Genomic DNA, 26637 nt, shown 5'->3' with positions numbered 1-26637 from the left:
GCCTGATATTAATGGTTTTCTAATTCTGATAAGCAATGTGTTGAGTCAGTATGGTTCAGGTTTACATCCAAAATATTTTAATGATTCTAATATATCTGCATTTAAACGAAAATATTGAAATATTGCTGTTATGACTTGAGTCTATTTTTAAAATGAAACATCCAGGGTGATTATTTGGTGAACCACACTGCTCTTATTTTTTTAAAAACATCAGATTGGATCCATGATTTGTCAGCACAACACACATCAGATGTATTCACAGACAGAACATGTTTTTGGTGCCTGGATGTGATTTTCTCCCAGTAAACACGGAAAACTCACATTAAAGGCTGTTTGTCCCTGTTAAACCAGAGCCTGGGTAACATGTTAAACACACATCTCAAATCTGACCAGTCAGCAAGGGAAAACACTGACTGTTCTTGTGAAAATGTTGTCTTTCATTAACATTTTTTTTTTTTTTTTTTTTTTTTTTTTTTTACAAATGATTACCATCAAGATCAAACTGTGCCCCCCGTCCCCTCACAGAGACCTTTGTCAACACAGGTTCAGTTAAATTTTGACTCAAACATTTCCTTATGAAAAAGTCTTATGAATCACAGACTCACACATCCTCTGAGCTGACGCAGAGGCGAGTTTCAGTGACGAATTTGGTTTGGTAGGAAGTGGGAGGAGGCAAAACAATGTTGGCTGTTATCTTCTGCTGCAAAGACACTGACAATATTAGATCACCGGACACTGGATTGATATATCGATCCAAATCGATTTATGGTTAAACTCTTGGTTCTGCTTCTATAACAGCAGTTTCCTGACTGCAGGATAAAGTGGAGAAAACATTCTTAGACAATCCACACTTCCCATTTAATGTCACTCCAAACTAAATTAGCACTGGGACGGGCTTTTATTTTTCATGGTACCAGAAAAGATTGATTTGTTCAAACGTCAAAGCAGCAGAAAACAATGGGACGTGTGTCAGTGATCCTATATAGACGAGGCCTAAAAGCAAAACAAAAGAGATAGATTGGAACAAATCCAGTGTTTTCTTACCTTGAGTCGCTTTGCAAATACAGCTCTCTCAACATACTGGAGATAAAGCTGATAAAGACAAAATGTAAACACGGGGCTTTGATTAGCAGTGGAGAAGCAGAAACCAAGACTCAGATTCAGTGCGAGACCAAGTGCAAAATTCAAATTAATACTTTAATCATCAATTAATAAAATAGGTTCAACTGACAATAAAGAAGCAAACTGGACAGTTTGTTTTACATTTGAAATGTTAAAAGTTTGAATACGACAGTCTGGTCTTGAGGAGATATTTGACAAAGGTATGATATTTTTCAGCATTTGCACCTGCCCCTGGGATGTGTTATCATCACTGGTTATGCTGTGTGTGTGTGTTTTTTCCCACATTTTCATTGGTGACAGAAAAAAAAGAAAAAAAAAATCACCTCTGAAGAAGCAAAACCATTCGTCTGTAGTCTAGTTTGAAGGTCAAGTGATTTTTGTGATTGCAGCTTTGCAGAGTCGCTAGTGCTGATGTTTCCAACTGGACACAGCACTTAAAAATGCCAGATTGATATTTTTACAAGTCAACATGAGAACAGACTTCTTTTTAATAAAAAATAACTCAGTTTGACAGATTCCCTGATGATCTTGAGTCTTCATAAGACAGCAGGAGGCGTCACAGGGCGAGAGGAATGTCACGGCTCAGGATTGTACCTGCATCAGTGTGTATCTGTGTGTGTGTGTGTGTGTGTGTGTGTGTCACGCCACACTCTGCCTGTTGCTCTCTCTGCTGTGCGTCGACCCAGCAGAAGAACAGCGTCTTGAGAAGTCCAGAAAGATGCCGTCGTGTTCCGGCTCCGACTCCAAAGACTCCAGGATGTGGTCCCTCATGATGTCCGGACTGGACGAAGGACTGGGACCGGAGCTCGTGTCTTGAGCCAGGACTCTGGAGGACGTGGAGGAGCCGGACACCAGCGAGCCTGTGCAGTGCGTGTCCTCGCCAGGGGAGGGCTCTGGGAGGAGGCACGGGGAGTGACGCTGACGCTGGAGTGGGTGGGGACCGGCAGGACTGTCTCTGGGCCGAGGGTCCTGGCTGGAGGTCACAGTGTCTGCACAGAGGACAGTTTTAGATTTAAACAAGTTAATGATCAGTAGGTTAAATGTGATCAGAGCATTGTTCATCCCTTATTGATTGGCTGCTTGCTCTTTGTCTGTCCTTTGCTCTTTGTACATTTTGTGTTCTTTTTGGAATTCGACTTTCCCTATGATTGTTTATTGTATTTTGTCTCCTTTTGTGTTTTCTGTCTGTAACTATATGCTATTTCTTATTTTTCAAAAACACAGCTGACTGTCTTAACCAGGTTTCTCTTGAAAAAGAGATTCTTAATGACAAGAACCTTTAAATAAAAGTTAAAATAATAATAATAATGGGAAATTGCAATGGGCCCTTTACACAGTTTTAACATTCATAGTTAAATGATTAATCAGTTCATGGGTTTAGCTGCATACAGTGCAACAACATATGTATCACTGTACTGCAGCAACCTGTGACATCGAATCCATAAATATCTTCCTCTGTCATGTGACATCATGTAAATTCATTTGCATGTGACAACAACATGGTGGGCAAAGTGTGAAAAGTGAAATCACTGCCAACAATGTTTTACAATGACATTCTTCTACACTGCCACAAATGGTTGCAAATATACTTAAAAATATGAAACGTTTATTTAAATTCTAACCCATACAGCTTTTTGACAACAGTCAAACAGTTGACCTTTTTTATACAAGCTCTTGTTTGTGCAAAATGTTCAGACAGATGCAAAAAAAAGTTTGATTTAAAGGTCGGGGATCTCCTCCAGAACACTCAGCTTACAGATTCTTCTGAAATATTGATTTGTTTCTTGCAATCTTGGAGATGTTTTCGTATCAGCGGTGTAGTCATACCTGAAAGTGCAGCAGAGGCGGTGAAGGCAGGAGAGTGGTTGGCGAGGCTGGAGGTGCTGGTGTTGTCGTTGGTGGCAGCGGTCGTGGATTCAGCCACGGAGCTGCCCTCCTCCACGCAAGACGTCATCTCAGAGACGGAGTGCCGTCTGATACCTGTCCCTCCTCCCGCGGAGGAGTCGGCGTCATACTCCACCACGGGGGTCAGCATGGGTACGTTGTAGCTCTTAGAGCGCACCACTGGGTTCTTGGCAACGGGCGAGTTGCCTGGTTTGGAGGGCCAGGAGCGCTGAAGACGCTTTTCTGGAGAGATTAGAGAACAATTGCTTTAAAATTTTTCTTGGGTGTGTCTCTGTGACCACTTAATAGCCTGGTTTTAGTCTTATTATTTAACTGGCTGATAGCTTTTATAAGTTTGAGTGCTCACGTCTCAGAGACTCCTGTTATTGAATATGGTATTCCTCAAGGAAGTATTCTCAGCCCAGTTATATATGCTCTCACTTCGAAGCATCATTAACCACTATTTTGTCAACTGATATCCTCATGCTGATGATATACAACTGTACATTTCTGCCTCATCAAATGACCCAGCACACTGAATACTCTTATTCTCAGTCTCACTGACATTAATGGTTGGATTGGTGAAAACTAAATGAAGAAAAAACTGAGGTTCTTTTTATTTGACCCAATTCTAATATCTGATTTTTTTCATTTTAACAACTTCATTAAAACTTCCTTTTTTCATCTTATGAATATCACCATGGTCAGGCATTTTTTTTAAACTCAAAGATGCAGAAACACACTCTCACACATCTATTACTAGCCATTTAGACTACAGAATCACACAAACCTCTCCTAAAAACACACGAGGCGTCAATGTACTTGTAACCTGTAAAGATTTAAATTGTACATTGTCACACACAGACCTAATAGGCAGGATGAGCAGTGCAAATTGGAGGATCCATCTCTTGAATATAACCCATGAGTCCCGAGGTAGGGAGAGACCACCTTCTGGATGAGAGTCTCCAGGCGAAGATAGTCATCTGTTACACCTTTAGATTCATGGACTCCCTGCATCAGACACACACAAACACAAACACACACAAACAGTAGTTTGTATTAGCCCGTAATTGCTGTTCGTTGGCTGGCGGTAACGGAAACTTTAAAAGCCATAAAAACATTTCCAAAGGAAAAAGAAAGAAAGAGTTCAGTTTGGCTTTCTGTGATTTTATCAAACACTGCCAGCCGGCCTGAGTGGAATCAAAGGTCACTGATAAGTTGAGTGAATTTTAAGATTGTTTAAAACACAATGGGGTGACAGCTGCCAATAGGAGACACATGATGTTGTTATAGACACGGCAGGAACACAACATGAATGAAGTAGCTGAGAGTGTTGAGTGAATCTGGTCCCAGTTGTTGATTTTAGATAAGAAAAATATCAACAGCGCTGCTCAATTTAAACAGACAGATTTTCAGTGATGAATGTGAACAATGGATGCAAATGTGGAGGTGGAAGAAGTACTCATATCTTGTACTTAAAGTAGCAGGATTACTGTGAAGAAATACTAAATTACAAATGAAAATCAAATTTATACTTCAGTTAAAATACAAAAGTATTAGCATTAAAATGTGCTTGAGTACCAACTTAAAAGTACTCATTATGTAGAGATTGTCATCTGTGTGTTCTTTCATGCTGGCAGGTAGCATCCAGTGGGGTTATCAATGCTTTAGAGATGCTTTAAAGTGAATACAGGTCAGGTTTGGGAGCTTCCTTGATGGGAATAAAGGGATCATTTCTCCCCACAAAGGGAAGCTTGCAACTTTGCACACAGCCCACTTCACCGTCCATTCATTTATAGAGCCCTCATTGCCCTGTTTGTTGCAGATGTCTTCTTGTTTCCTGGATTCCAAGTAACAGTTTCTGCACTGTCTCCAGGAAACACAAGTATTACAGCTTTCATCTCTGCAGTGAGGCTTAGACCCACTGTGCAGTTGGTGGGTTTTTCAGTAGATAAGTGGCTACAAATTACCGTTATAATCAATTTGATGCTGTGTTATGAACTCAGAGCCATGAAGAATAACAAACAAGAACTTTTCTTTGGTAAAGATTAAGGATTTCTAGTCCAAGTGCTCATGCTCTACATATCTTCAGATCGTTTGAAGATGTAAAATAATATATTTTTTTCCATCTTTTGAGAGTTGGATTCAGTTTAGGACACTTCCACAATCCAAATTTTCACGCCCAAGGGTGTGATACATATGTGCCCAGACCTCACTCCACAGTCTTCAAATAACAGAGGAGAGATCAATCAGATTTGAGCACTCTGAATCATTGAGACCATGCATCAAAACCACAGCACAGAAACAAGCCACATTAATAGGCCAGACCTCAGTGAACTGGCGTCATAGAACAAAAGGGAAATTACTAACAGATGAAACAAGAAGTAGCAAAAACAGCAGACATTCAGTGCTGAATTTTAGCTGCCCTGCTTTCCTGTCTGCTTTCATAGCTTCAACTCTACCTGTTTTTCTCTTCTTTGTCTCTGTTTCCTGTGGATTTCATACTCAGTGCACAAAAACAACAAAAACTGGCCAATTAACAGGTCTTTGCAGTGAATATCTGTACACGATGGATAAAACAGGACAATAAACATATCCTGTTTTTTGTTTTTTACTCTCCATACCTTCCTCTCTCTTGCTGTCTTTCCCTCCCTCTGTCTGAGTCTGGAAGCAGCAGATTTGGGTCAGTGAGTCTCTACAATAATGTCTACAGTAATCCAAACAGGAGCAGACTCAAAGTTCATTCGCCCAGACACACTCAAGAGCCACTTGCATTCACTCCGAGACGCACATCTCTACCTCAGACTGATAAATGCTGACCCTAAAAGGAATATAAAAGGTTTCTGTGAGATTGGCCAACATTAATCTTTGATCGGTTGCTCAGGCGCTAAATACTCTGTAGAGACAGCCACTTATACCTCTGATCCTTCAGGAACCAGCTAAAATACTTCTTCATCCATTCATCGTCTATAACTATTTATCCTCTGGTCGCAGTCGAATCCAGCTGGCACTGGGTGAAAGGAAGGGTTTATGCCAGTTTATTACAGGACTGACAAACAACCATTCACACTCACATTTACACATGTGAATAATTTAGAGTCACCAATTAACCTGTATGATTTTAGACTGTGGGAGGAAGCAGGAGCACCTGGAGAAAACGAGAAAGTGATTCTTTAAACCTGGAATGTGAGACTTTTACATATAAATATATGTCTTACATTTAAACCCTTACCCCCTAATATTCTGAATATTATATCCAATTAAAAAGAAAAATCAAAGATTAGAGAAACAGAACAGCAACCTGTTGAGGGGTACTGAGCTCTAGGCTGGAAAACACTGCGTTAATGCACTCAGAGTATGAGGCAAAATTATGAATGCATCCTTCAATAGTAAATTGACTGAAAGTGCAGGTCAGGGCTGAATAAAACTGGTGTGAACTTTGTGCAACAAGAAGCGTTTTAACTTGAAAATCCGGTACGTGTTGTCTGCATGAAGAGTACAGCAACACCAGTTCAATTATGAGTAAACAACTCTCTTCCTGACTGTTCCCACAGGACATGAAGTTAATGGACAATTAACTGTGTGCAGCTATAACTTACTGAATAATGGATGGATAAGTAAATCAGATAAACTGGTTCTTATATATATAACAAATATACAAATATCAAAGGTCGGGTTTCTTACTTTGGCATAATATCAGTCACCTACTGTTACACACTAGATTTTATTCTTTTGAACCTTCACTCAAACTTTCATTTTCGCTAATGAGGTCCGAGCAATTATGTTTTTTCAAATTGTGTGAGGTTGTAAGGGTCTTAAAGGACAATGTAAACATGGATAATTCACACAGACAAACACTGAGGCAAGTCTTCAGACAGTTACATGGTGCAGAGGGCACTGAGTGGTCATGGGAAGATTACTTTGCTCTGTGTTCACACTGAGATTGCTTCCTGTGAGCTCCCTTTGCAAGAAAAAAAAAAACAAAAACGCAGCAGCTCTTTGTACCCTCTCTGCTCCTCTTTCCCCATCTGTTGTCATTTACCCTCCTCCCTCACCCTACATCAGTCATGGATGTTTGTCAGTGCAAGCAACATGTGTTTGAGGGGGTTCTGAGAGACTGTAAGACTACAGAAAGACAAAGCTAAAGAAATAAAAGTACCTGTAGTATTAGCAGCATCTGTATGATAGAAGGAGGAACTCTGGCCCGGGGTCGAGACAGAGCCTCGTCCAGCTTCAGGTTGAGAGTGATGATGTTCCTAAAGTGGAGCAGAGCCAGCTGACGCACTGAAGGCTCCTTTCCCTGAAGACACACACACACACACGTCAACACACAGTTTTCTAGGAGAATATAAGCACGTGAGTGGTGTAATGGCTGTGTGCGTACCTGTACAGGGTAGAAGATGGCCTGCAGCATGGACAGAACGTCACAGAAGAAGAAGTCCCAGGTGTCGGCCAGGGAGTCCAATAACTTCTGGCCTGTAACACACAAAGCAGGAAGACAAACAACCAATCAGAGGAGGGGAAATTACAGCAGTCAACAAGGGATAATGTGCTACGATGTTTTGGAAAAGTCTCAGCATCATACTGTAATTTAGAAATGTGTCATCTGAGAGGTTATTATAGTTATTATGGAAGTCGTTGGTGTCCTTAATTCTGTGCAAATCTTACTTAATGTCCATCATGTTAAACTAAAAAAAAAAGCCTGTGATTTGTTAAGCAGTTGTTTTGCAACGCTTTGCTGTTTTCCCCCCAAAAAAAACACAACGCATACATTCATACAAAAATAATCCCTTTCAGTCATCATTGCAGTGCCCGCATCTGCAGAGACCCTTCAATTTACCTTCTTGTTTTCTCACTATTTTGCTGTGCTCTGGATCCTTAACAAACATGAAACATCAGTGTTTGACATCCTGGGAATGAGATTCAATAAAATTATGTTTTCTGGAACACGGATTTTCTTCTCATGATGCAAAAACCGTGCACAAAAAAAAAATTACTTTGGGGGTAAATTCCTTAAAGTCCACAGCAGGATACACTGTGATAAAATTCCAGATGCTTCATGTTACCATGTTGAATTTTTAATTATCATGTTTGATTAACCTGCTTTGAAAAACTGTCCAGTATCAACCAAAGATACCAACAGTCTCCAAGACACAGGTGCAGCAGCAATGTGTCAATGAAAACACTGACATTAGAAAGGACATGGTGTCATTTTAAATCACTGAGACATTTTCAGCATTAAAGTTGGTGAAATTATTTCAGTGTGTGCACCAGCGCTTTTCAGATTTTCAGGACATTTTAATAACAACATGATAATTTTATATTCTTGAAGCTTCACATTATGAATCATAGATCTCTTTAGGCATTTTTTCTGCAGTGGTTTGTCTTACCTAAAATTTCTCACTGTATGTTATGTAATTGACGCAAACCCTCACTTCCTGCCTGGTTGCTGTGACAACGGCACTGAAAATCTGTCAGTCAAACGTACCTCAAATAAAGGTCACACTTTTACCACAACAGAGAGAACAAATTGATTGTTCTCACCTCTTCAATGGCCCACTCTCACTGTGTACCGGTGTGTACTGTGGAACAATGTCCTTCACCCAGATAAAGTCATGTTTTCAAAGTTCAAACAAATAGTTCAAGGGTTAACTTCGCATCCAGAATTTCAGTCAATAGTTGTTTTTTTGCTGCCTGACTTGTGATATTTGTCACATTGACATAAAAACTCTAAACATTCGTCTTTGAGTTTCCCTGAAATGACTCACTGGCACTGTGAACACTCCTCACCAAAGCCAGGATGCAACTTTAGTTTAACTGCGTGAAATTCACTGTTAAGGTCACAACAAACAAACTAAGAGTCCTGATAGATTTTGTGTCACTCAAGTTGTAGAATTTTGTCACGTCTTTACACTACTTTGTAATGGAAAAAATATATTTTTTTAATAACTTATATTTGCTTTCCTCCAGTAAGTATTTACATCTTCTTAACAAACTAACAACGCAAATACGTTTTTAGTCGCACCATTTGCGTTGCTCTAGCGATGGCAACGTCAGTCTGTTGGTCTGTCCACCACTTTGGTTCAGAACTTAGACTTATGGGTCTGAAAAGTGAAGCTGAAGTGCCTTAAACATGCATTTCTAATGGCCAGCATGGGGCAACTCAACGGGTTGCAAAAATAAGCCCAATTACTTGTATCCTTATGGGAAATGACCCTACTTCTTATTTGATTTATGACCAGTGTAAACAGTTTCCTAAAGAGTCTATAGTTTTAATCATTAGTGTCAAGTCTTCTTCAAGACAGCCTGATGTTCATTTTGTAAATTATGATCCCATTTAGAGAATAACGGGGTTACCGTGTGATTGACAAGTCTTCCTCAGTGAGTCTGTCCAGTGCAATGCACAAGTCTCACTAAACTTAGATCAAAATATCAAACAGTGCTCACATGAATCAAGATTCTGTTACCACATTGCCTATTTCTCACCTAAAATGTTTTTAGAAACATGTTTTAGTATGCTGTTTTCCTGTAGTACGAGACAGATGACTACCAGGTGGCCGCTGAACCGACAAGCCAAACCAAACACCACGCAAGTCGTAATACATCACACCAGCTGCACATTCTCACCTCTATTGCAGTGTTCAAAATGGTTGTCCACAAACCAGTGGGTGATGTGACAGGTGGTTCACACATGGCCCAAACTAAAATATCTCAACTGTGGGTTGCTAGAAAGTTTTTATTTTGACATTCATGTTCCCCTGAGGGTGAACTCTAATCACTTTGGTGATCCCCTGACTTTTCATCTTAGCTTCATCATCAGGTCAAAAGTTAACTTTTCCTAATTCTTTGGTTTATGATCAAATACTTGCAAAACTAATCACATTCTCACCTGCTAAAACGCTAAACATTATCCCCAATAAACATTAGCATAACATTGTCATTGCATGCATGTTTCCGTGCTGATATTAACATTTAGCTCAAAGCACTGCTGTGCCTAAGTAAAGCCTCACAGGAAGCATGGCTGCTGACTCTCAGACTATCTACAGACTTGCTAACGTGTAAAGTTTTGTCTCTGTAAATTTGGCTAAAGATCTGCGACATTTCATTATGAAATGACAAAAATCTTATGCATCTATTTTTGTTCCTTTCAGTCTCTTTTTTTATGTTTGTCTGTACTAATCAGTATTATCTCAGTGGGGATGTTTAATGAGTGGGTCAGACCCCAATAAGTCTCAATTATATGTTCTGTCAGAAAGTGTTTTTGTTGGGAGACGGAAGCTGAGAGAAAAAGTCCACAGTCTGCATTCATCCTCCCTTTATTAAATGTGTGTACATGTTTATTTCATATTTATTATGAGTGTGTGTGTGTGTGTGTGTACCTTCATAGAAGCGGATCTTGTCTCTCAGTATGACCATGCCTTTAGTGAGCAGCTGGTTCTGAAGGTACTCAGTGAAGAAGGAGCCCAGCTCCGTCTTCAGCAGCTGCCTGCAAAAAAAACATGAGTGCATACAGTACACAGACACACCACACACACCATTAGTAATACCTCCTAAACATGAACCAAAACTAATTAGTTCTCCTACACTGGAGAGCTGCCAGTGTTTAACCAGCAGCAGATTCAGGAAATGAGAAAAGATGTAGCTCACACTGAATACAAAGGCTACAACAGAGACATCTGAACATATCAACAAGAGGATTTTCCGCTGATAAACCGTTAACACATACAAATTAGTATGATAGCTCACTAGAAAATTTGATCTTAAATCTTTGTGGCACACCAGGCAAACACACAAAAATCGAATGTTTACAAAAACTTGTTGGTCTCTTCACAGATACAGTTATGACTACCGCTGTATTTCTGCAATGTAACCTCTCTTCACTTTCAGATACAAGAGCTCGAGTCCATTCACAACCCCAGGCTGTGTTAGAGCGGTACTCTCTGGGAAGAACAAACATCACTGTTGCACCAAGAAACGTGTGTGCATGTGTGTTTGCATATTCTGCCAAGTCGAGAACAGCTGAGGGAAACAACCCCCGACGCAGCTGAGTGATGTAACAGCAGTAACTGTTACTGAGGATGTGTTAATGTTTCAATAAAAACTAAATTTAGCATGCTGAAGCCGCCATTATGTTTATATGGAAGCAAGGGTGTCTCTCCATATCCTGCACTACAGCAAGGGAGGGTGGGAATTTAAAAGAAGAAACACTATGATTTAGCCTCTTCCTGAAATACAAACCAATTCAAGTGCAATATACAGTGTGTGAATGTGTAAAAGTCAGCTGGAGTCAGACAAAAAAACAAATAACACAGAGAGAGGCAGACAGCTGACCTGACACCTTCATTCAGAGTGTAGAGTTCATTTTCCCCCAGATCTTTCCTCTGGAAAACTGATATCACTGCGTTGTGGATGCTGTGAAGAAACACACCCAGAAGCATTCAGTGGACATATTCACAAAAAATAATTGCTAATGTTTAGAAATATTTCACTCAATTTCATTTATAAAATAATATTGCTTTTAGCTATAATTCCTTCAAAATACATTGTAGATTTTCTGCTGTACATATGTGTGTAATTCTCTGCTCATATAAATGACAAACTTTAGAGAGCTATAGAGAATCAGACTGAATGCTCCTTCCAGACAGAGTCAGACTAGATAGATGTCATATTATTTTCTTTTTAATTTGTATATAATGTGGTTTTTGAAGGTCTGCTCTGTACACGAAACAAGTCTGTGTAACACATGTGGCTCTTGGAGAGTTTTTCCTTGTGCAGATCAAGGGGTTTAGTGTCGTAGACCGAAGAAATTGTAAAGCCCACTAACAAAAACTGTGATTTGTCTTCTTTTGCTTTTTGTGTGTAGTATCAGAGGCTGTCTAAGTTGATCGGCTTGAACATTTGTGTAGGAGAAAAGAAGAAGAAAGAAGTAAACTATCCAAACACACACGTGCACACTGTGACTCTGTGTTAATCCCAAAGAATCAAAAGACAGCAGAAAACAAAGCAGAGCTGTGGCCTCACAGCTGTATGCCTCTGCCAAGTTGCATTTTACAACCATGTCTGTCCAGATTCATGTAATGTATGTAGTGAAGTCTTTGATGGACTTAAATATTTAGGTTATAAACATTACGTTTTTTAATGTATTTTTTGGTAAAAAGAGGAGTACACAGGACTGATAGAGAGCTTTGTCACAGCTCAATATCAGCAGAACAAATGGTCTGGTGGTCTGCTATTTCTTCAAATATGGATGTTGCTGCAAAAAAGCCATAAATTCTAAAATGTGGATGCTTCTTTCTCTCTTTCCTCTCTATCTTTATCGTCCCCTCAGGGAACTTTGTTGTGCAGCAAGAGTTAACATGAAAAATACAATACAAAAGGGCCCCATTGTCAACAACAATAAATACAAACCACAAAATAAAATAAAAAAAACAGACATACTAGGTCAAGGAAATGGAAATTTCACATCAAGTACGAATATGCAAGAATGCCTAAGTGTAGGTGTGCACAAAGTCCCAGCATAGTGCAAGGACAGCAGTGCTAGTTGCTATTGAGCAAATCTATAGTACTTGGAATAAAAGAGGCATAAAGCATCTTCAACCTGGCAGCACAAAAGATCTATACTATCAGCACAAATTCAAACGCACCCAAGATTAGTGTCAACAATTCAGTATCTGACTTGATGTTAAATATGGTCAAAACCTCCCTCTTCTCTTCATAAGTTATGGCGTTGAATAATGGCCAGAAAAATGTTTTAGCAGAACATTATGGTGTTACTGTGAAGTTCATCTTTTAAATTTAAAATGTCACCTCATCATTTTATCCTATTAGATATTTGTGCGAAAATTTGTCACAATTAGCACACAAATTCACATGAATGAGTTACGGCCAAAAACACGTTTTGTGAGGTCACAGTGACCTTTGACCTTTAACCTCTGACTAACAAATTCTGAGTTCATCCTTGAGTCCAAGTGGAGGTCTGTGCTAAATTTAAAAGAAATTTACCCAAGGTGCTCCTCAGATGTTCCATTCACAAGAATGGGAAAGACATACAGAAAACCCAAAGACATGAAAGGAAAGTAAAACATAAAAGGTGCAGAGGGTCATGAACTTGTTTCACTGTACGTTCCAACCCCCCAGCAAACTGAGAGCTCTCGCGCTCCACTCTCCGCCGTCTAGCATCAAATAAAGCTGAAATACCGTAAAAATAACCAGAAAAGAACAGAGAAAGAGCCGAAGAAGAAAAGGATCTACGAGGCAGAATGAGATGAAGAGGAGTGAGGGATGGATACACATAAAAGAGATTGTGATGGACCCTGAAGGAAGAGAGACAGATAGAGTTGATGCGTGTGATTATGTGTAAAAAAAAATAAAAGCCTCATATTCATAGCATAAATAATGGCACCAACAGAGCTTTCTGCTTGTGGTTATTTATTCAAACACGCTACTGCCAAAGAAAAAAAAAGACACATACATGTCCATGTGTGTGTAAACATACAGGCATGACAGCTTGCAGGGGGTTGAATCATCCATGACCAAAAATACATGTTTTCACATCAAGTCAAATATGAAAGACAAACCAACATGTTTCACACTTCAGACTGATTTAATCTGTGTTCTTTTCCACGTTTTACAAACGGAAACTCCCACCTGGCCGTTAACAAAAAGTGGTGACACAAGTTAAAGCTGTTGTTCTCAACCTGTTGCAACGTCATCATGCAGAAAGTTATGTCAGGTCACATGGGAGAACGTTTTAGGAACATGCATGCACTCTTAGAAATAAGAACGCTGGATGGGATATTGTTGGCAGCCTCAGAGGGTAGAAAGGTTCTGGATAGAACATGTACCATAGAAGAGTTCTCTGTAGAATCTCTCATTGGGGATTGTAGGTGAAACCTTTTACAAATGCTTCTAGGTATAAGCCTTTACATTGGGTTCCAGGTAGAACCCCTTGACAGGGAAGGAACCTTATAAATGGTTCTACCAGGAGCCAAAAAGAGTGATCCTATGAGGACAAACCTAAGAACCCTTTACGATTCGATTACAATTAGAGTGTACTTTCACCAAAATTAGAATTTTCTGATTTGAAAACATAAGGAACGCTACTTGGAAACTACAGAACAATAGAAAAACCTAAAAAAAACCCCCAAAATATTACAGACACGACCTTTAAGAATATACACCTCAGTCTCTCACACACTCACCTGTTCCAGGTGGCGTTGGCCCCGGCTCGTCTCTGCTGGGTCCCTTTATCTTTGCTGGACTCCTCTCCCAGTCCTCCAGTTAGTCCTCCTTTATCCCCTCCTTCTCCTGCTGGAGTCTTCGCCTGCGAGAGGTCAGTCAGACTGGAGGACGAGCTGCTGCCCAGCCTCAGCTTGTTGTGGAGACTCCTCGAAATCCAAAAAACAGATAGAGAGAAATAATAATAAGAACAGTCCAGTCCATCGCGGTGTTGGACGATGGTAGTAGAGCCAAGTCAACCGTCCACATATGCTAATTAGACCCAAAGAAAGTAAATAAAGCACTGAAGTAAACCAAAAACAATAAAATGTACCATATGTTTTTGTTGGTGGGATGCAACTCAAGTGGATTGTTCATGTGGTCCATTCTTTCTTAATAATCAAGGCATCACAGTGAATATATACAATCAAGTATAACACATGTGGAAACTCAAAATTAGAAAAAAAATCCAAAGAGAAAAGGTGAAACTGTGAGCTGCAACTACTGTACACAAACGCCACTGTAATTTTAATGACAGCATTAGCATTTATTGATGGATGATTAGTTTTTATTAGCCATCTGTCAATGTTTACACAAGCTGCTGTACTATACTGCTTTGGAAACATACAGTAGAAAAACAAGTAGGGACAGGGAGAGCCATGAGGAGGAAGGAGAGAAATGGAGAGGGAAGAAAACTGGAGATGGAGAAACAGAAAAGAGAAAGAAGAAGAATGAGGGGGATGGGAGAGATGAAGGTACACAATGTGGAGGAGGTAAAAGAAAGTCAGAACAGAGAACAGAAAATGAGAGTGAAGTGAGAAAAAGTGCAGAGACGTGATGAAGAAGAAAAAGAGGAGACAGGAGAAGTGTATAGTATAACGAGGTGCAGGCAGAAGAGAAGATGCACTAAAAAAGGATGCAAATATCAACAATGAGTTCAGTCTCAGCGGCAAAAGGCAGAGTGGAGTTGATACAGTTTTTACCTTAAAATAAATTCAAACATATTGAATCTGTAGATTTTCTCTTCTTTGAAGGGTTGGTAAGGTTAGACTTGTTGGATTTTTGATTTAGTTTTTGCTTAACTCTATGGTGGTTAAAGCTGGGATAGGCAGTTATTTTTTGGCATCAGTGAGCAAAAGTTCCTTAATATCCATCAATAACCCTTATGCATAATTTAACTTAAGTGGTGTGAAAGAAAACTAGACTTCTGCTCTCTTTAAGGCTTTAAAAAAATCCAGCCTGTGACCATAGACTGTGGCCAATCACAAGATGACTGTGTGCTTACATACTGCAAAATGCAACTGGATGCAGTTGGACATCTTGGTATTTCTTGACATACTGAAGTTGACGTACTATGTGCTGGGACACGTGACATCTTTTTCTGACGTACTAAATAGTATGGTAGTATAGGTATCGGGATGCAGCCAAGAAGAGGAAGAAGAAGAGGAACAAAGATGTGTGGTGTGAAAGCCAAAACTCACGACACAGAAAATGAAAGTGTAAAACTGAGAAATATGGCAGACACAGTTGATTGAAAAAAATGTTCTAGCCTATGTGCAGAATATGAGTTTTGATATACGTATATTTGTATTATGTATGCACTGTATGTGTGCACGCAAGATAATACATAGCAGTGCTTGATTCCTTTAAGATAAACCCACATTTGATCCTTTTTGTACCCAGATAAAGGAAAAAATTAGTCTGGTTTGGCTTGCAGCCAATCATCACAAGTGTTCTTTGATTTAATGAGATGATTGACTGACTGCTACTGCAGCACTTAAAACACATTCAGTCTGTGGTGTGGTGAAGTTGAGCACGCTGTATTTGAGGGAGATGACAGTTTATCATGGGTGCAAAAATGTCTATCAGTGCATTTCCCAAAGCCCAAGATGACGTCCTCAAATTTCTTGTTTTGTTCGCGACCCAAAGACATTCAGCTTCCTGTCATAAAGGAGTTAAAAAAACAGAAAATATTCAGACTTCAGCTGGAGAAATAAGAAAAATAAGAGAATTCTGACTTTCTTCACCAATTAATAATTGCAGCACTACATTAAGGGTACTGACATTGGCATTGGTATCACATAATTTTAAACAATACTCCAGTTTTTCATATCACTGATGCTTTGTAGCTACTGTCTTGAAAAAGACTTTCACATTCATTCATTCAAATAAACAAACAAACCAGGAGGAGCTTCTGCAGTAGCTGAGAGTACAACAAACACACACACAGAATACTTACTCTAATAACTGAAAAGGCACCACATATCCCCACTCCATGAGTGTGTGTGCCACGCTGTGCAGAACGACAGGTGGATGAAAGAAAGGATCAAAGTAGAGGAAGAGAAAAAGTGTCTCTCTCACTCTTTCACATGCCCTCTTTTAACATTTTCTCTCTTTTCTTCCATTTCTCCCTCCTGGTTCTCCTAACTTAACTGTTTCTATTCTTCTCCACCCTCTTCTCTCTCTGTTTGCCAGTCAGTGCCAGTCGGTGGCCATGTGACTCGGTGAGCTTTTGTGCCCGACGAACAAAGGAACCCTTTTAGGTTCAAGAGCTGCCAAGAGGGAGGGGAAGGATTTAAAGGTGACACACATTTTACTTCCTCTCCCTCTTCCTCTATTTCTTTCTGTGTGGATCCCAGGACAGATAGAACTTGTATTCAAGCTGTTATCACATGTCGTCCCAATTCACACTCTTAACAATAAGGGTTCCAAAACGGTTCTCCCTGAAGGGCTGAGGTTCTACTCAGAACCATTTGCTTGTGAAGAACCCTTGTTTGAAGCAAGAGTTGTTGAGATTCTATATAAAGTAAAAAGGGTATATAAAAGGGTTCTTGGTAGAACACCCTGGGTGGTTTGTAGATGAAACCCTTGAAATATAAAAAAGGGTTCTTGGTAGTGGGAACCAGTGGGTTCTTGTTAGCACAAGAGGGTGAAAAGCTTCTGGATACAAGCCTCAGTCACGGTTCTGGGTGAAACCTTTCACAGATGGTTCTAGCTATAACCCTTTATATTGGGTAGAACTCTTCCCGGTGAAACCTTTATAAAAGGCTCTACCAGGAACCAAAAAGGAAAAAAGGCCTTTATTTCTAAGAGTGTATTTCTTGTCCGCTTTTTACATTCGTCTGCTGCGCAATTAATTACTTTTCTTCGTTTTCAATGTGTTTGTAATGACTGACTGATTAAGGTTTAATGAATTTGGACACAAAAAGCAGAAGAAAGAGACGAAGGAGAGGCTAAGAGGAAGGATAGAAAGTGGGAAAGAGAAAAAAAAAAAGAGGGGATGGAAAATCAGAAGCATGTAAAAGAATATGGCAGGGACAAGGAGAGAAGGTGTGTGTGCATGTGTGTGTTGTAGGTCCGTCTGTCAACCTGGATCTGAGTTCAGCTCCACATAAATAGGTCAGTGTGGGAAACAGGAGCCCTGGGCTCAGACACACACGAAGAAACTCTCTCACATACACACACACACATCTTGTGTCAAAGCGAGGACGGGTTTCCAAATTCTCTCAGAAAAGGTGCAGTGCTGTACTGAATCTACAGACACTTCAGTCAGAAGTTGTCATTGTGAGACGGACGTTTGATACTCTTTTGGCTCTGGAACAAGAGGAAGAGTTGAGAGAGAAAATGCTGCGGTCTAATTACTAAACAAAGGAGGATAAGAGGGATGTTTGCATGAATGAAAGAATGAATGAGGTCATTCAGGAATGTGTGTGAGTGTGTCAATGTTTGTGTGTGTGTGTGTGTGTGTGTGTTTTCCACTTTCATCTACCTTTGTGTGTCGCAGAGGACGGGGAAAAGGAAAAGAAAAAGTACTGGAGCTGGAGTGAGACTCATTGAGGCCCGCTGGCTAGAGAGTGTGTGTGCGTTTATGTTTGTGTGTCTTTACCTCCTGAACGAGCCCTCTCGTTCCATGTTAGCCTTGAAGGACAGCTGCAACCTAGCGACCGCCCTGCAACCACTTCCGATGAATCAGCATCTGAAAAATGAAACCAGCAGGATTTTTTTAAATTATTTTTTTAATTTAATGGATTTTTGTTAATTTTATTTTCTAGTTTGAACGTAGGAACAACACAGGTGTAAATAAATCTAATAACGGCTGGATTTGATTTAGCTCCTTTAGTTTCAGGGTCCTGGTATTCCAGTTCAGTGTCACACTGCCATGGCTTTGTAAATGTTTATTAGTAACACCCGGATATCGGTCTACTGCGAAAAAGACTTTCTCAATTAACTGTCTATCAGTATCATCAGTGAGTGCACATGCACTGTCAAAATACTGCATTATTAATAAGTATTTACTCGAGTTATATAGTGACCACGTGCCCAGTGGATCATGGAACTGTGGATATTTTTCAGTACCAGCGGGTTACAAAACAGTACTTTATATGTTTGTACTCATCCAGGCCTGTAGGCTTGCATGAGTGAGTGGGTGAGTTTTGGAAGAGCCACTTTCGTTTGCGAAATATTTAGTTAATTGAAAGTTGCGGCTTACAGTTTCAGAGCTGTGTGGCTTTAAATAAATTAAAGCCAGTCAGGTAGTTAGAGCACTTGCAATGTTATGATTAGACACTGCGACTTCCCATGGTTTTGTGGTTAATAAATGTGCTGTATCATCTCAGTCAATGATTTGATGCCCGAGTCATGTCACACACCTCTCTCTCTGTCACTGTATTTCCTGTCTGCATATCTACTGGCACTATTAAAGCTGGGGGTGGCAGTTTATTTGTGGCATCCTGGGCAAAGGTTCCATCATAACCTTTGAGCATAATGTAAGTGATGCGAGAGAAAACTAGACTTGTGCTTTGTTTTTAGGCTTTAGAAAATCTAGCTAACTATCTATCTAACTTTGGCCAATCACAGGTCCACTAAGATAGATGACTGTTGAATCTCCAAAATCTCCGGGATTGCTTACTTAAAATATCAGGAAAAAAAATAGGAGAAGCTGAGAAATGCTATCCAACTGTTACAGGACAAAGTCAGACAGACAGTAAACTCACAAATAGACAGACATGCATGCATGCAGACAGGCAGACAGACAGACAGGTGTCTCTGCTCACCGTCTAGCTAACAAGACACAGTATTCTAATCAAATTACAGTAAAGTGGTTGAGGCAGACATATGATCCTACCACGAACTCAAATGCCCCCACTCACTGGCTCACACACTCACATACACACACACACTAACCAACACAGATAGAATGACACATATATCAGGCAGGTTTGTAGTACAGGGCCAAGCAGGGCAAAGCTGACGTTTCCTCATGACCTATATCATTGTCTTAACCAAAACAACACTTTTACACGTAGTTTTCTTCGCTCTGCAGCCTTGAAATGACATCAATAACATCTGAAGCATCACAGAGAATTACTTTACAGCTCCAGTGATGGTTTGAGACTTTTGGTTGCAAAGCATGCATGCAGGAAAAGTTGCACCACTAAAAGCTTTGATAAAACAGTGTTTTGTCTTCAGATGTAGGCTGGGCGGGGTTCAGCGGTAAAGCTGAGGTCATGATCAGGGTAATCATAGTCTGTTTAGATGAAAACTGTAATGTGTTTGTCTGCTGCTTGGCTAGTAATGACTCTCTAGTGATTCAGGCTTTGCTTCCTGGAAATTGTATTTGTCGCTATGCAATATAAACTGTGACCTGCTGCTGTCTGCTGGCTACAGTTACACATATTACCTAGTCTATCCTACAACATCTAGTTATGTCATTTTTATTATCTCTTCAATGACAATTAATGTGTTAAAGAGTGTCAGAATATTACAGGAAACTTTACATCAACAAGTTATCAAATCAAACTGTAAGCATCAAATTAACAGACTATGAAAATAAATGTTAGTTGCAGCCCTGCTCTGGCAGAGAAATAAAATCACTTCTTAATCTATAAAATCATTTTTAAATCAATAAAGGTTTTTCATGTCGAATTATTGATTTTGTTAGTAAGTAGCCACGTAAAAAGCAGGATAATGTACAGTGAGTGGGTCTTTATGGCAAAATAAACCCTGACAGGGTGATGCATCACATTATTTCTTACACAGTCAATGAAGGTACATTAGTAGTATAGTACAGCATTATATCATTTATAAATACCATGGGGTTTTTTCTATTAGTAACTAATAAGTATGAGTGTAAAATAAATGTAGCAAAGTAAAAAGTGCAATACTTCCCTCTGTAATAATATATAATAATTGTACTTACATACAGTACTGGAGTAAATGTTAGCTAGTTGCCACCACTGCCAGACAGGCACCTCTTTCAATACATATGTTGTGTCTGTGTATGGCCAAAAAAGTTAATGATATTATAACTGTTCTTTTCTCTAGACGGATGTCTGTGTCACATTTGGGCCTGCAGAGGAAAATGTCTGCAAGTCCTGTCAACTGTCTCTAACTGCTGCACCTCACTGTGTTTTAATGCCTTGCTTAAGGACTCTTAAACTGCACATGGGTTGTGTTTATGGAAGCCTGACAATCATTCTCCTTCAGCCTCTGCTCAAAATTTCATGAGCAGTCCAGGGAATGAAACCAGCAAGTTCCCACTCATTTAAAAACCAAGACTTCTCTGAATATAAAGCCTCCTCCTCCTCCCACCTCTCTCTCTCTCTCTCTCTCTCTCTCTCTTTCTCTCTCTCTCTCTCAGCAGACAGTTTACATTGTAAGTAGATATCAGGGACTCCACTGCTGAAAATTAACACCCATAATCTGCCTCAACTGGAACACACAACACACACGCCACAACATTTTGCAGACTGGCAGCGCAACAGGGAAATTACCACCCTGCACTACACAAGTGAGTGTTGTCTTTGCTGTCTTGCAGCAGGTTTGTTTGCTCTACCAGCCTCTGGCTCAACACCAAACCACAAGCTGGAGGTCCCGCTGTGCAAATCATTGGTGTCTGTTTTTAAAGGCTAACCTATCCTGAGAACAAGTCTGCCTCATGTCTACCTGAGGGCAGCTAGTGTGCAACACAACACTTTCAAACGATGCAAAATGCACCTATAACCTTAAGTATGGTGTATGAAGATAGGCATAACATTAATAACACTTAGAAAGAAAGAAACTACCTTTAGAATGATATACACTCTTAGAAATAAGGGTTCAAAAATGGTTCTTCTTAAGGAAACAATTTATTCCTCAATAAAACCATTGGTATATAAGAGGGTTCTCAGAAGAACTTCCTGGTTGGATTAGATAAAACCCTTTGGAATATAAAATGTTTTTTTGCTAAAACCCCTTGGGTGGGTATGCGATAATACCCTCGGAATATAAAAAGGTTCTTGGTAGAACACCTTTGGTGGGTTCTAGATTAAATAATTTGGAATAGAAAAAAGTTTTTTATATTCCCTGAGTGGGACATGAAACCCTTGGAATATGAACAGGTTTTCAGGAGAACCCCCTGGGTGGGTTCTTGTTAGCACCCTTAGAAGGCTCTTGATAGAAGAAAGGGTTCTGGGTGGAACCATTACACCATAGCTCTCATAGTTGGTTTTGGGTGGAATGTTTTGCAGATGGTTCTCGGTATAACCCTTTACGTTGGGTTCTGGGTAGAACCCGCAGAAAGGGTTCCAGGTATAACGGGTCAAGGAAAATTAATAGTTTTAAAAGTTGATTATTTTCCTTGAGAACCAAACAAGGTTCTTCTATGGGGACAAGACGATGAACCCTGTATGCTTCTTGTTGGTACCTTTATTTCTAAGAGTATGGAGGTAAAATGGAAGAAATATTAGGTTACTTTCAGGGATAAAAAGGCAATATTAAGATTTTCTGTTTGCTGTCTATTCGTGTATCATAAAAGTAACGAGAGGACAGCTGTGTTTTTTTGTTTCTAAAGTTTGGACTCAGTTAATGTATTTTCAGACAATATACTTACTTTTCCTGAAGTCTTCCTCGCTCCCTTCAGCAGCAAGTGTTGTCTGTGTTAAAATCCCGCAATAAAAACCCGAGATAACTCCTGTATTTGTGTTGAGGATGCAGGTCTCACTACACGGCGGTGACGAGTCCACCGTCTCAGCTCGTCAGCGCAGATAACCGTGCGCGAGCGCTGCGCACGTTCTCCTGGACAGACACGGTGATGATATGAGGAGCTGGCCGAGCCCGCGTGAGCTGCTGCTGCTGAGAGCTGTCAGCGAGACTCTACAGGACTGTGCGCGAGAGGAGAGGAAGTGAGAATCGTGAAGCAGAGTGAGAGAGAGGGAGGGGGGAGAGAGAGAGAGAGAGAGAGAGAGAGTGCAGGTTTGTGTGTGCAGGGGTCGGAGGGTGAGATGCAGCCAGTGGAAAGTGTTTGTGGTTTAATGTTGTTGTGTGAAGTGTAAAAAGTATATAACAGTTGGACAGATAAAAAGCAAAGAATGAAGAAAAAGACTCTTTCCTATAACTCACTGTAGTTCTTATTTATATTTTTACTGCTTCTTCTTTTTTTCTACAATGAAAAAAAAAACTAACATGACGGAAAGTACATTCATTCGAGTTCTGAAGTGTAACTTTCAAGTTTCCTTCTTGAACTTTCATTGACTGTTTCCATTTCATGCCACTTTTAGAACACCTTGCATTTGGTTGACAAGTGGTTGTGTTGCATGAAAACCACCTCTGCAGGTAAATGACAACAGAAAGCAGCCAATAATTAAAGACATGTTATTTTACAAAGTGAAGTGTTGTGTTACTGCAGTGGAATGTATATGAACAAGAAGAAAATATTAAATGCCACAACACCCTCGTGTTACCCTCCCCTTCCAGACATGTAAGAGAGCCTAAACTGGCTGCAAAACTCCAATCTTTAGTTTGTTCATTCTGGGCTACTATAGAAACATGGCGGTGCATCATGGCAAATTCCATGGTAGAGGACCCCTAAGTTGTATGTACTATAATCTGCCAATAAATCACCATAAATCTTACATACTGGACATTTAAGCTCAGTGTTTTATGTGTATTGTAAGAGCATGTGGTTAACACAGTTGGCTAGTGATACTTTGATTATGGCTAAAATATCCCCAGTCTGACACACTGTAAAACTGAGTGCTCAAAATTAATAATTTTAATAAGTTATGAAAATTTAAAAATAGTTTAGATGTTCTACTAATTTAAAATGTTGAGTGCCAGTAGAATTTTCTTTCTTTTGTGTTTATTAAACTCATAATTTTTTGATTAATATGGGCTTTACTGAACTTGAAATTATAGTAAAAATGATTCATTTCTGTAAATTAATTGCAGTTGCACTTCCTGAAAACATTTAAGGCGGCTCAGTCAATAAATTTAATCTACCCATAATAAAATCGTACATGTAACAATGACTGCAAATACTGAAGCTCTGATAACCTCTAACTTTTGAGTTTAACCCCAAAAGTATTGCCAGCTTATTCAGGTTTACAGTGCAGCGACGGTTGCAGCCTGTATGTGTGCATGTGCTCACATTAATACATTGACAGATATTAGAAACAGGCTACTTAAATTATTCATTTGCTGACACTGTTGTTTTAATGATATAGTGTCAACTAGAACTTTACCAAAACAACTTGAGAATCAACTGCCACGCTCAACAAAACATTGATACGGACTCGAATTAAAGGATCACCAAAACTCTGAGTTTATCTTGAGGGGTGCAAGAATGTATGTGGCAAATTTCATGAAAATCCATCCTGCAGTTGTTGAGACATTTCACTCAAAGCCACAAATGTCACCCTGCTCCTGGCCCTCCAGAAAAAGTCAGCAGGTTGAATTATGAATGGACTGTGAATGTACAAAATTTCATGCAGTTCACCCAGTAGTTGTTGAACTATTTCAGTCTAGGCCTAAGAGGTACACAGACCAACAGACCAACCGATTTTTAGAACAGTGCCAAACAAAGAAAGAAAGAAAGATGGAAAGAAAGAAAGACGGACAGAAAGAAAGAAAGCGTCTCCTCAATTTAAACTCCTGTCTGAACGTGACGTTTCAGTGCAGATTCGAGGCAGCAGCTTTGTCAGCAGGTTGCAAACATTGGGAGTCTTTATTGTCAGCAGATTGGACTCTCATCATGTTTAATTCATAGTGAAATAATTCACAGCCGAACCAATACAACAGCGGCCCACTCACAACACTGGACATTACACTGAGTGCTTTTATTGCCGACAGAGAAGGCCACTCAGCAGCTATACAGGCCTCTGTGTGTGTGTTAGCTTCAGAGCCAACTTGCATTCACGGCACACAGAGTATCTATCTATCTAATGTACAGATCACTAAATTAACCAACGAGCACACTGTGTACGACCAAACAAACTGCACTCTGTCTACAGAAACCATATAAATATGCAACTATTCTCCTCTGTTACTGATAATGCATCTCACACGCCACAGTGCCCCTCCTGCTGTAATCAGGAACAGGTTTATGATCGCAAAGTCTACTGGTCAAGGCCTGATCGTATCTTAAAAGTTCTCAGGGCCATAAAACAACTACACACACCAGCACTTATAAAAAAAAAACAGCTTGCCCCAGAGTTCACTAATCAATTAACATCATATAAACACAGTGTTGCTAGTGCCTCTGCATACACACAGACACACACTCTGTATTCTGGCATGTAGAGATACAGTGCACACGCTCACTGAAATGCAAGCACATATTTATTGCAGACTGACAGAGAACACAACACATAATCAGTTTCTAGACTCTGAGGATATATAGGAGTGTGTGTGTGTGTGTGTGTGTGTGTGTGTGTGTGTATGTGTGTGTGGGAGCCCACTATACTGAGGGGTCCGACCGGCTTTGTCTTGCCAAAATGCAGGATCCCACAAGTGCAAGTCCCTAGTCAAACAATTTTTTAAATAATTTTTTCTTGCATGCAGAACATCCTATATGTCACTGTATTGCATTTCCTCCATTGGAAAGGCACCCTAGAGAGCCCTTTTTCACATTTTGTGTACTGCAGGGGCATCCTAGGGCGTTTTTTTGTGTTTTGTCCACTGGAAGAGCACCTAAAAGATACTTTTTCATGTTTTGTTCACTATAAGGGCACCCTTGGGTGCACTTTTGCAGCTTTTTTCAAACATGGCGGGCACCACCCTCCTTCTGAGTTCACCGGCAATACAAAGTATAATCATATAGTCAGAGTCATTCTCTGCATTGAACACATACTAGTATTTGGGGCAGTGGGCAGCCGCTGTACAGCACCCTGGAACCAACTCCAGTTCATAGCCAGGGCCTCGGTCAGGAATACTGACAGGAGAACTGACCCGAGTACAGTTTCTGACAGCGGGGGAAACTGAAAACCAGATCCAAACCCACAAGCTAACCACTGTGCCGTCCATTACAGATTTCTCTGTGTTTGACAATTGTTGGAAACATCTGGAATAATGCAACTACACAACACAATAAAATATATAACATAGGTCCAGCATTTCTAGACATTTTACTTCAGAAATGTAACAAATTCTAAGCACAGGGTAAGTTTAGGTTTAAGTTTAGTTTAATAATAGGCTGAGTTGAGTGTCCTCTGTTGTTACTGTGTGTTGTTTGTTGGCTGATGTGTTCAGTGCTGTTATCTAAGGTTCGGCAAGTAATGGTTACGGTTAGAGTAACTCTCCAGGAAACTGATGTAAGTCGATGTAATGCCCTCTGAAGAGATGGAAACACAGCTATGTGTGTATGTTTGTGTTTTTGGGAGTTTTTCTTGCAGTTAGCATGTGTTTGTTTTGGGACACACACTCCCTTTGTGACTAGAAGAGAAACCAACTTACAGCTAGTGGAGGCGTGTATGTGTGTTGCCCATGTGTGAATCCTAACACCAGGAAATACAGGATTAACCTGCACTGTAACTGAACTCTCCATCATCTTGATCATGTGTCATTCTGTCATTTATCCTGTAACTTATTCAATGACATGTCACCAGTAAAACCAGTTTTTAGCCGAGATACTTTAATATTAGCCTTTTCTGGGGTTGTTCCCTTTGGATACAGTCCAATCCTAGCAACACTTTCATGACAAGGTTAAGGTCAACGAGGTTAAAGTTTAACCCCAAAAGTGTAAAAGACAGTTCATTTGAATTCTGATGGTCATTTAGTTCTGCAGTCTTGTGGCAGCAACACTGTCTGTTTTACTGTTTCTCTTTCACAACCTCTTTCTCATATGGTTTATGGCCCCAATTTGAAGTTTTACAGCACGCTTTGAAGCAGTTGATTTTTAACAAGGAAGCTCTAGGCTTAAAAATCACAAAGCAGACTGTAGGAGTGCACAAGCCCCTGTATGATGATATTTATCATATTATATAATGATCATATTTTTCAGCATGATATCATTAGATAATCAAACGTGGGTGTTCGAGGTCATTCAAAATAAATCCGTGTGAAATCTGTAAGCTCAAGAGTTGCTCTTTAGTCTCTCTGGTTTTACTTTTCATTTCCTCTCCTACACACACACACACACACACACACACACACACACAC

At 39.9% G+C, this 26637-nt stretch overlaps 1 protein-coding gene across 3 annotated transcripts; it reads right to left on the bottom strand.

Annotated features, from left to right (window-relative positions):
* Positions 1–1176: 1176 nt before the first annotated feature.
* Positions 1177–18222, bottom strand: LOC146306819 (proline-rich protein 5-like). Of its 3 annotated transcripts, none has more exons than XM_084711118.1 (8): positions 18110–18222; positions 14208–14393; positions 11338–11418; positions 10386–10492; positions 7166–7482; positions 3873–4017; positions 2950–3249; positions 1177–2111 (listed from the first exon to the last, which is right to left on the bottom strand). In XM_084711118.1, exons 1-8 carry the CDS (start codon positions 18133–18135, stop codon positions 1762–1764), a joined length of 1512 nt encoding a protein of 503 aa, XP_084567244.1. In that variant the 5' UTR covers positions 18136–18222; the 3' UTR covers positions 1177–1761. The 3 variants fall into 3 exon arrangements, with proteins under 3 accessions (XP_084567244.1, XP_084567242.1, XP_084567245.1); XM_084711116.1 differs by having other exon boundaries at positions 14208–14403; positions 18111–18222; XM_084711119.1 differs by having other exon boundaries at positions 14208–14390; positions 18110–18214.
* Positions 18223–26637: the final 8415 nt, after the last annotated feature.

The sequence above is a fragment of the Lutjanus erythropterus genome, chromosome 22, assembly GCF_056507025.1.
Source record: "Lutjanus erythropterus isolate fLutEry1 chromosome 22, fLutEry1.hap2, whole genome shotgun sequence".
NCBI lineage: Eukaryota > Metazoa > Chordata > Actinopteri > Lutjaniformes > Lutjanidae > Lutjanus > Lutjanus erythropterus.
This window is presented reverse-complemented; position numbering and strand designations above follow the sequence as displayed.

What these genes read in the sequence shown, in the direction of transcription:
- LOC146306819 (XM_084711116.1), bottom strand. Translation starts at nt 18,135, where the DNA reads ATGGAACGAGAGGGCTCGTTCAGGA. An exon ending in CAAGATCCGCTTCTATGAAG is followed by an intron (nt 7,483 to 10,385) that starts GTACACACACAC and finishes TGTGTGTTACAG; the next exon opens with GCCAGAAGTTATTGGACTCC. An exon ending in CTGCTCATCCTGCCTATTAG is followed by an intron (nt 3,250 to 3,872) that starts GTCTGTGTGTGA and finishes TAATCTCTCCAG; the next exon opens with AAAAGCGTCTTCAGCGCTCC.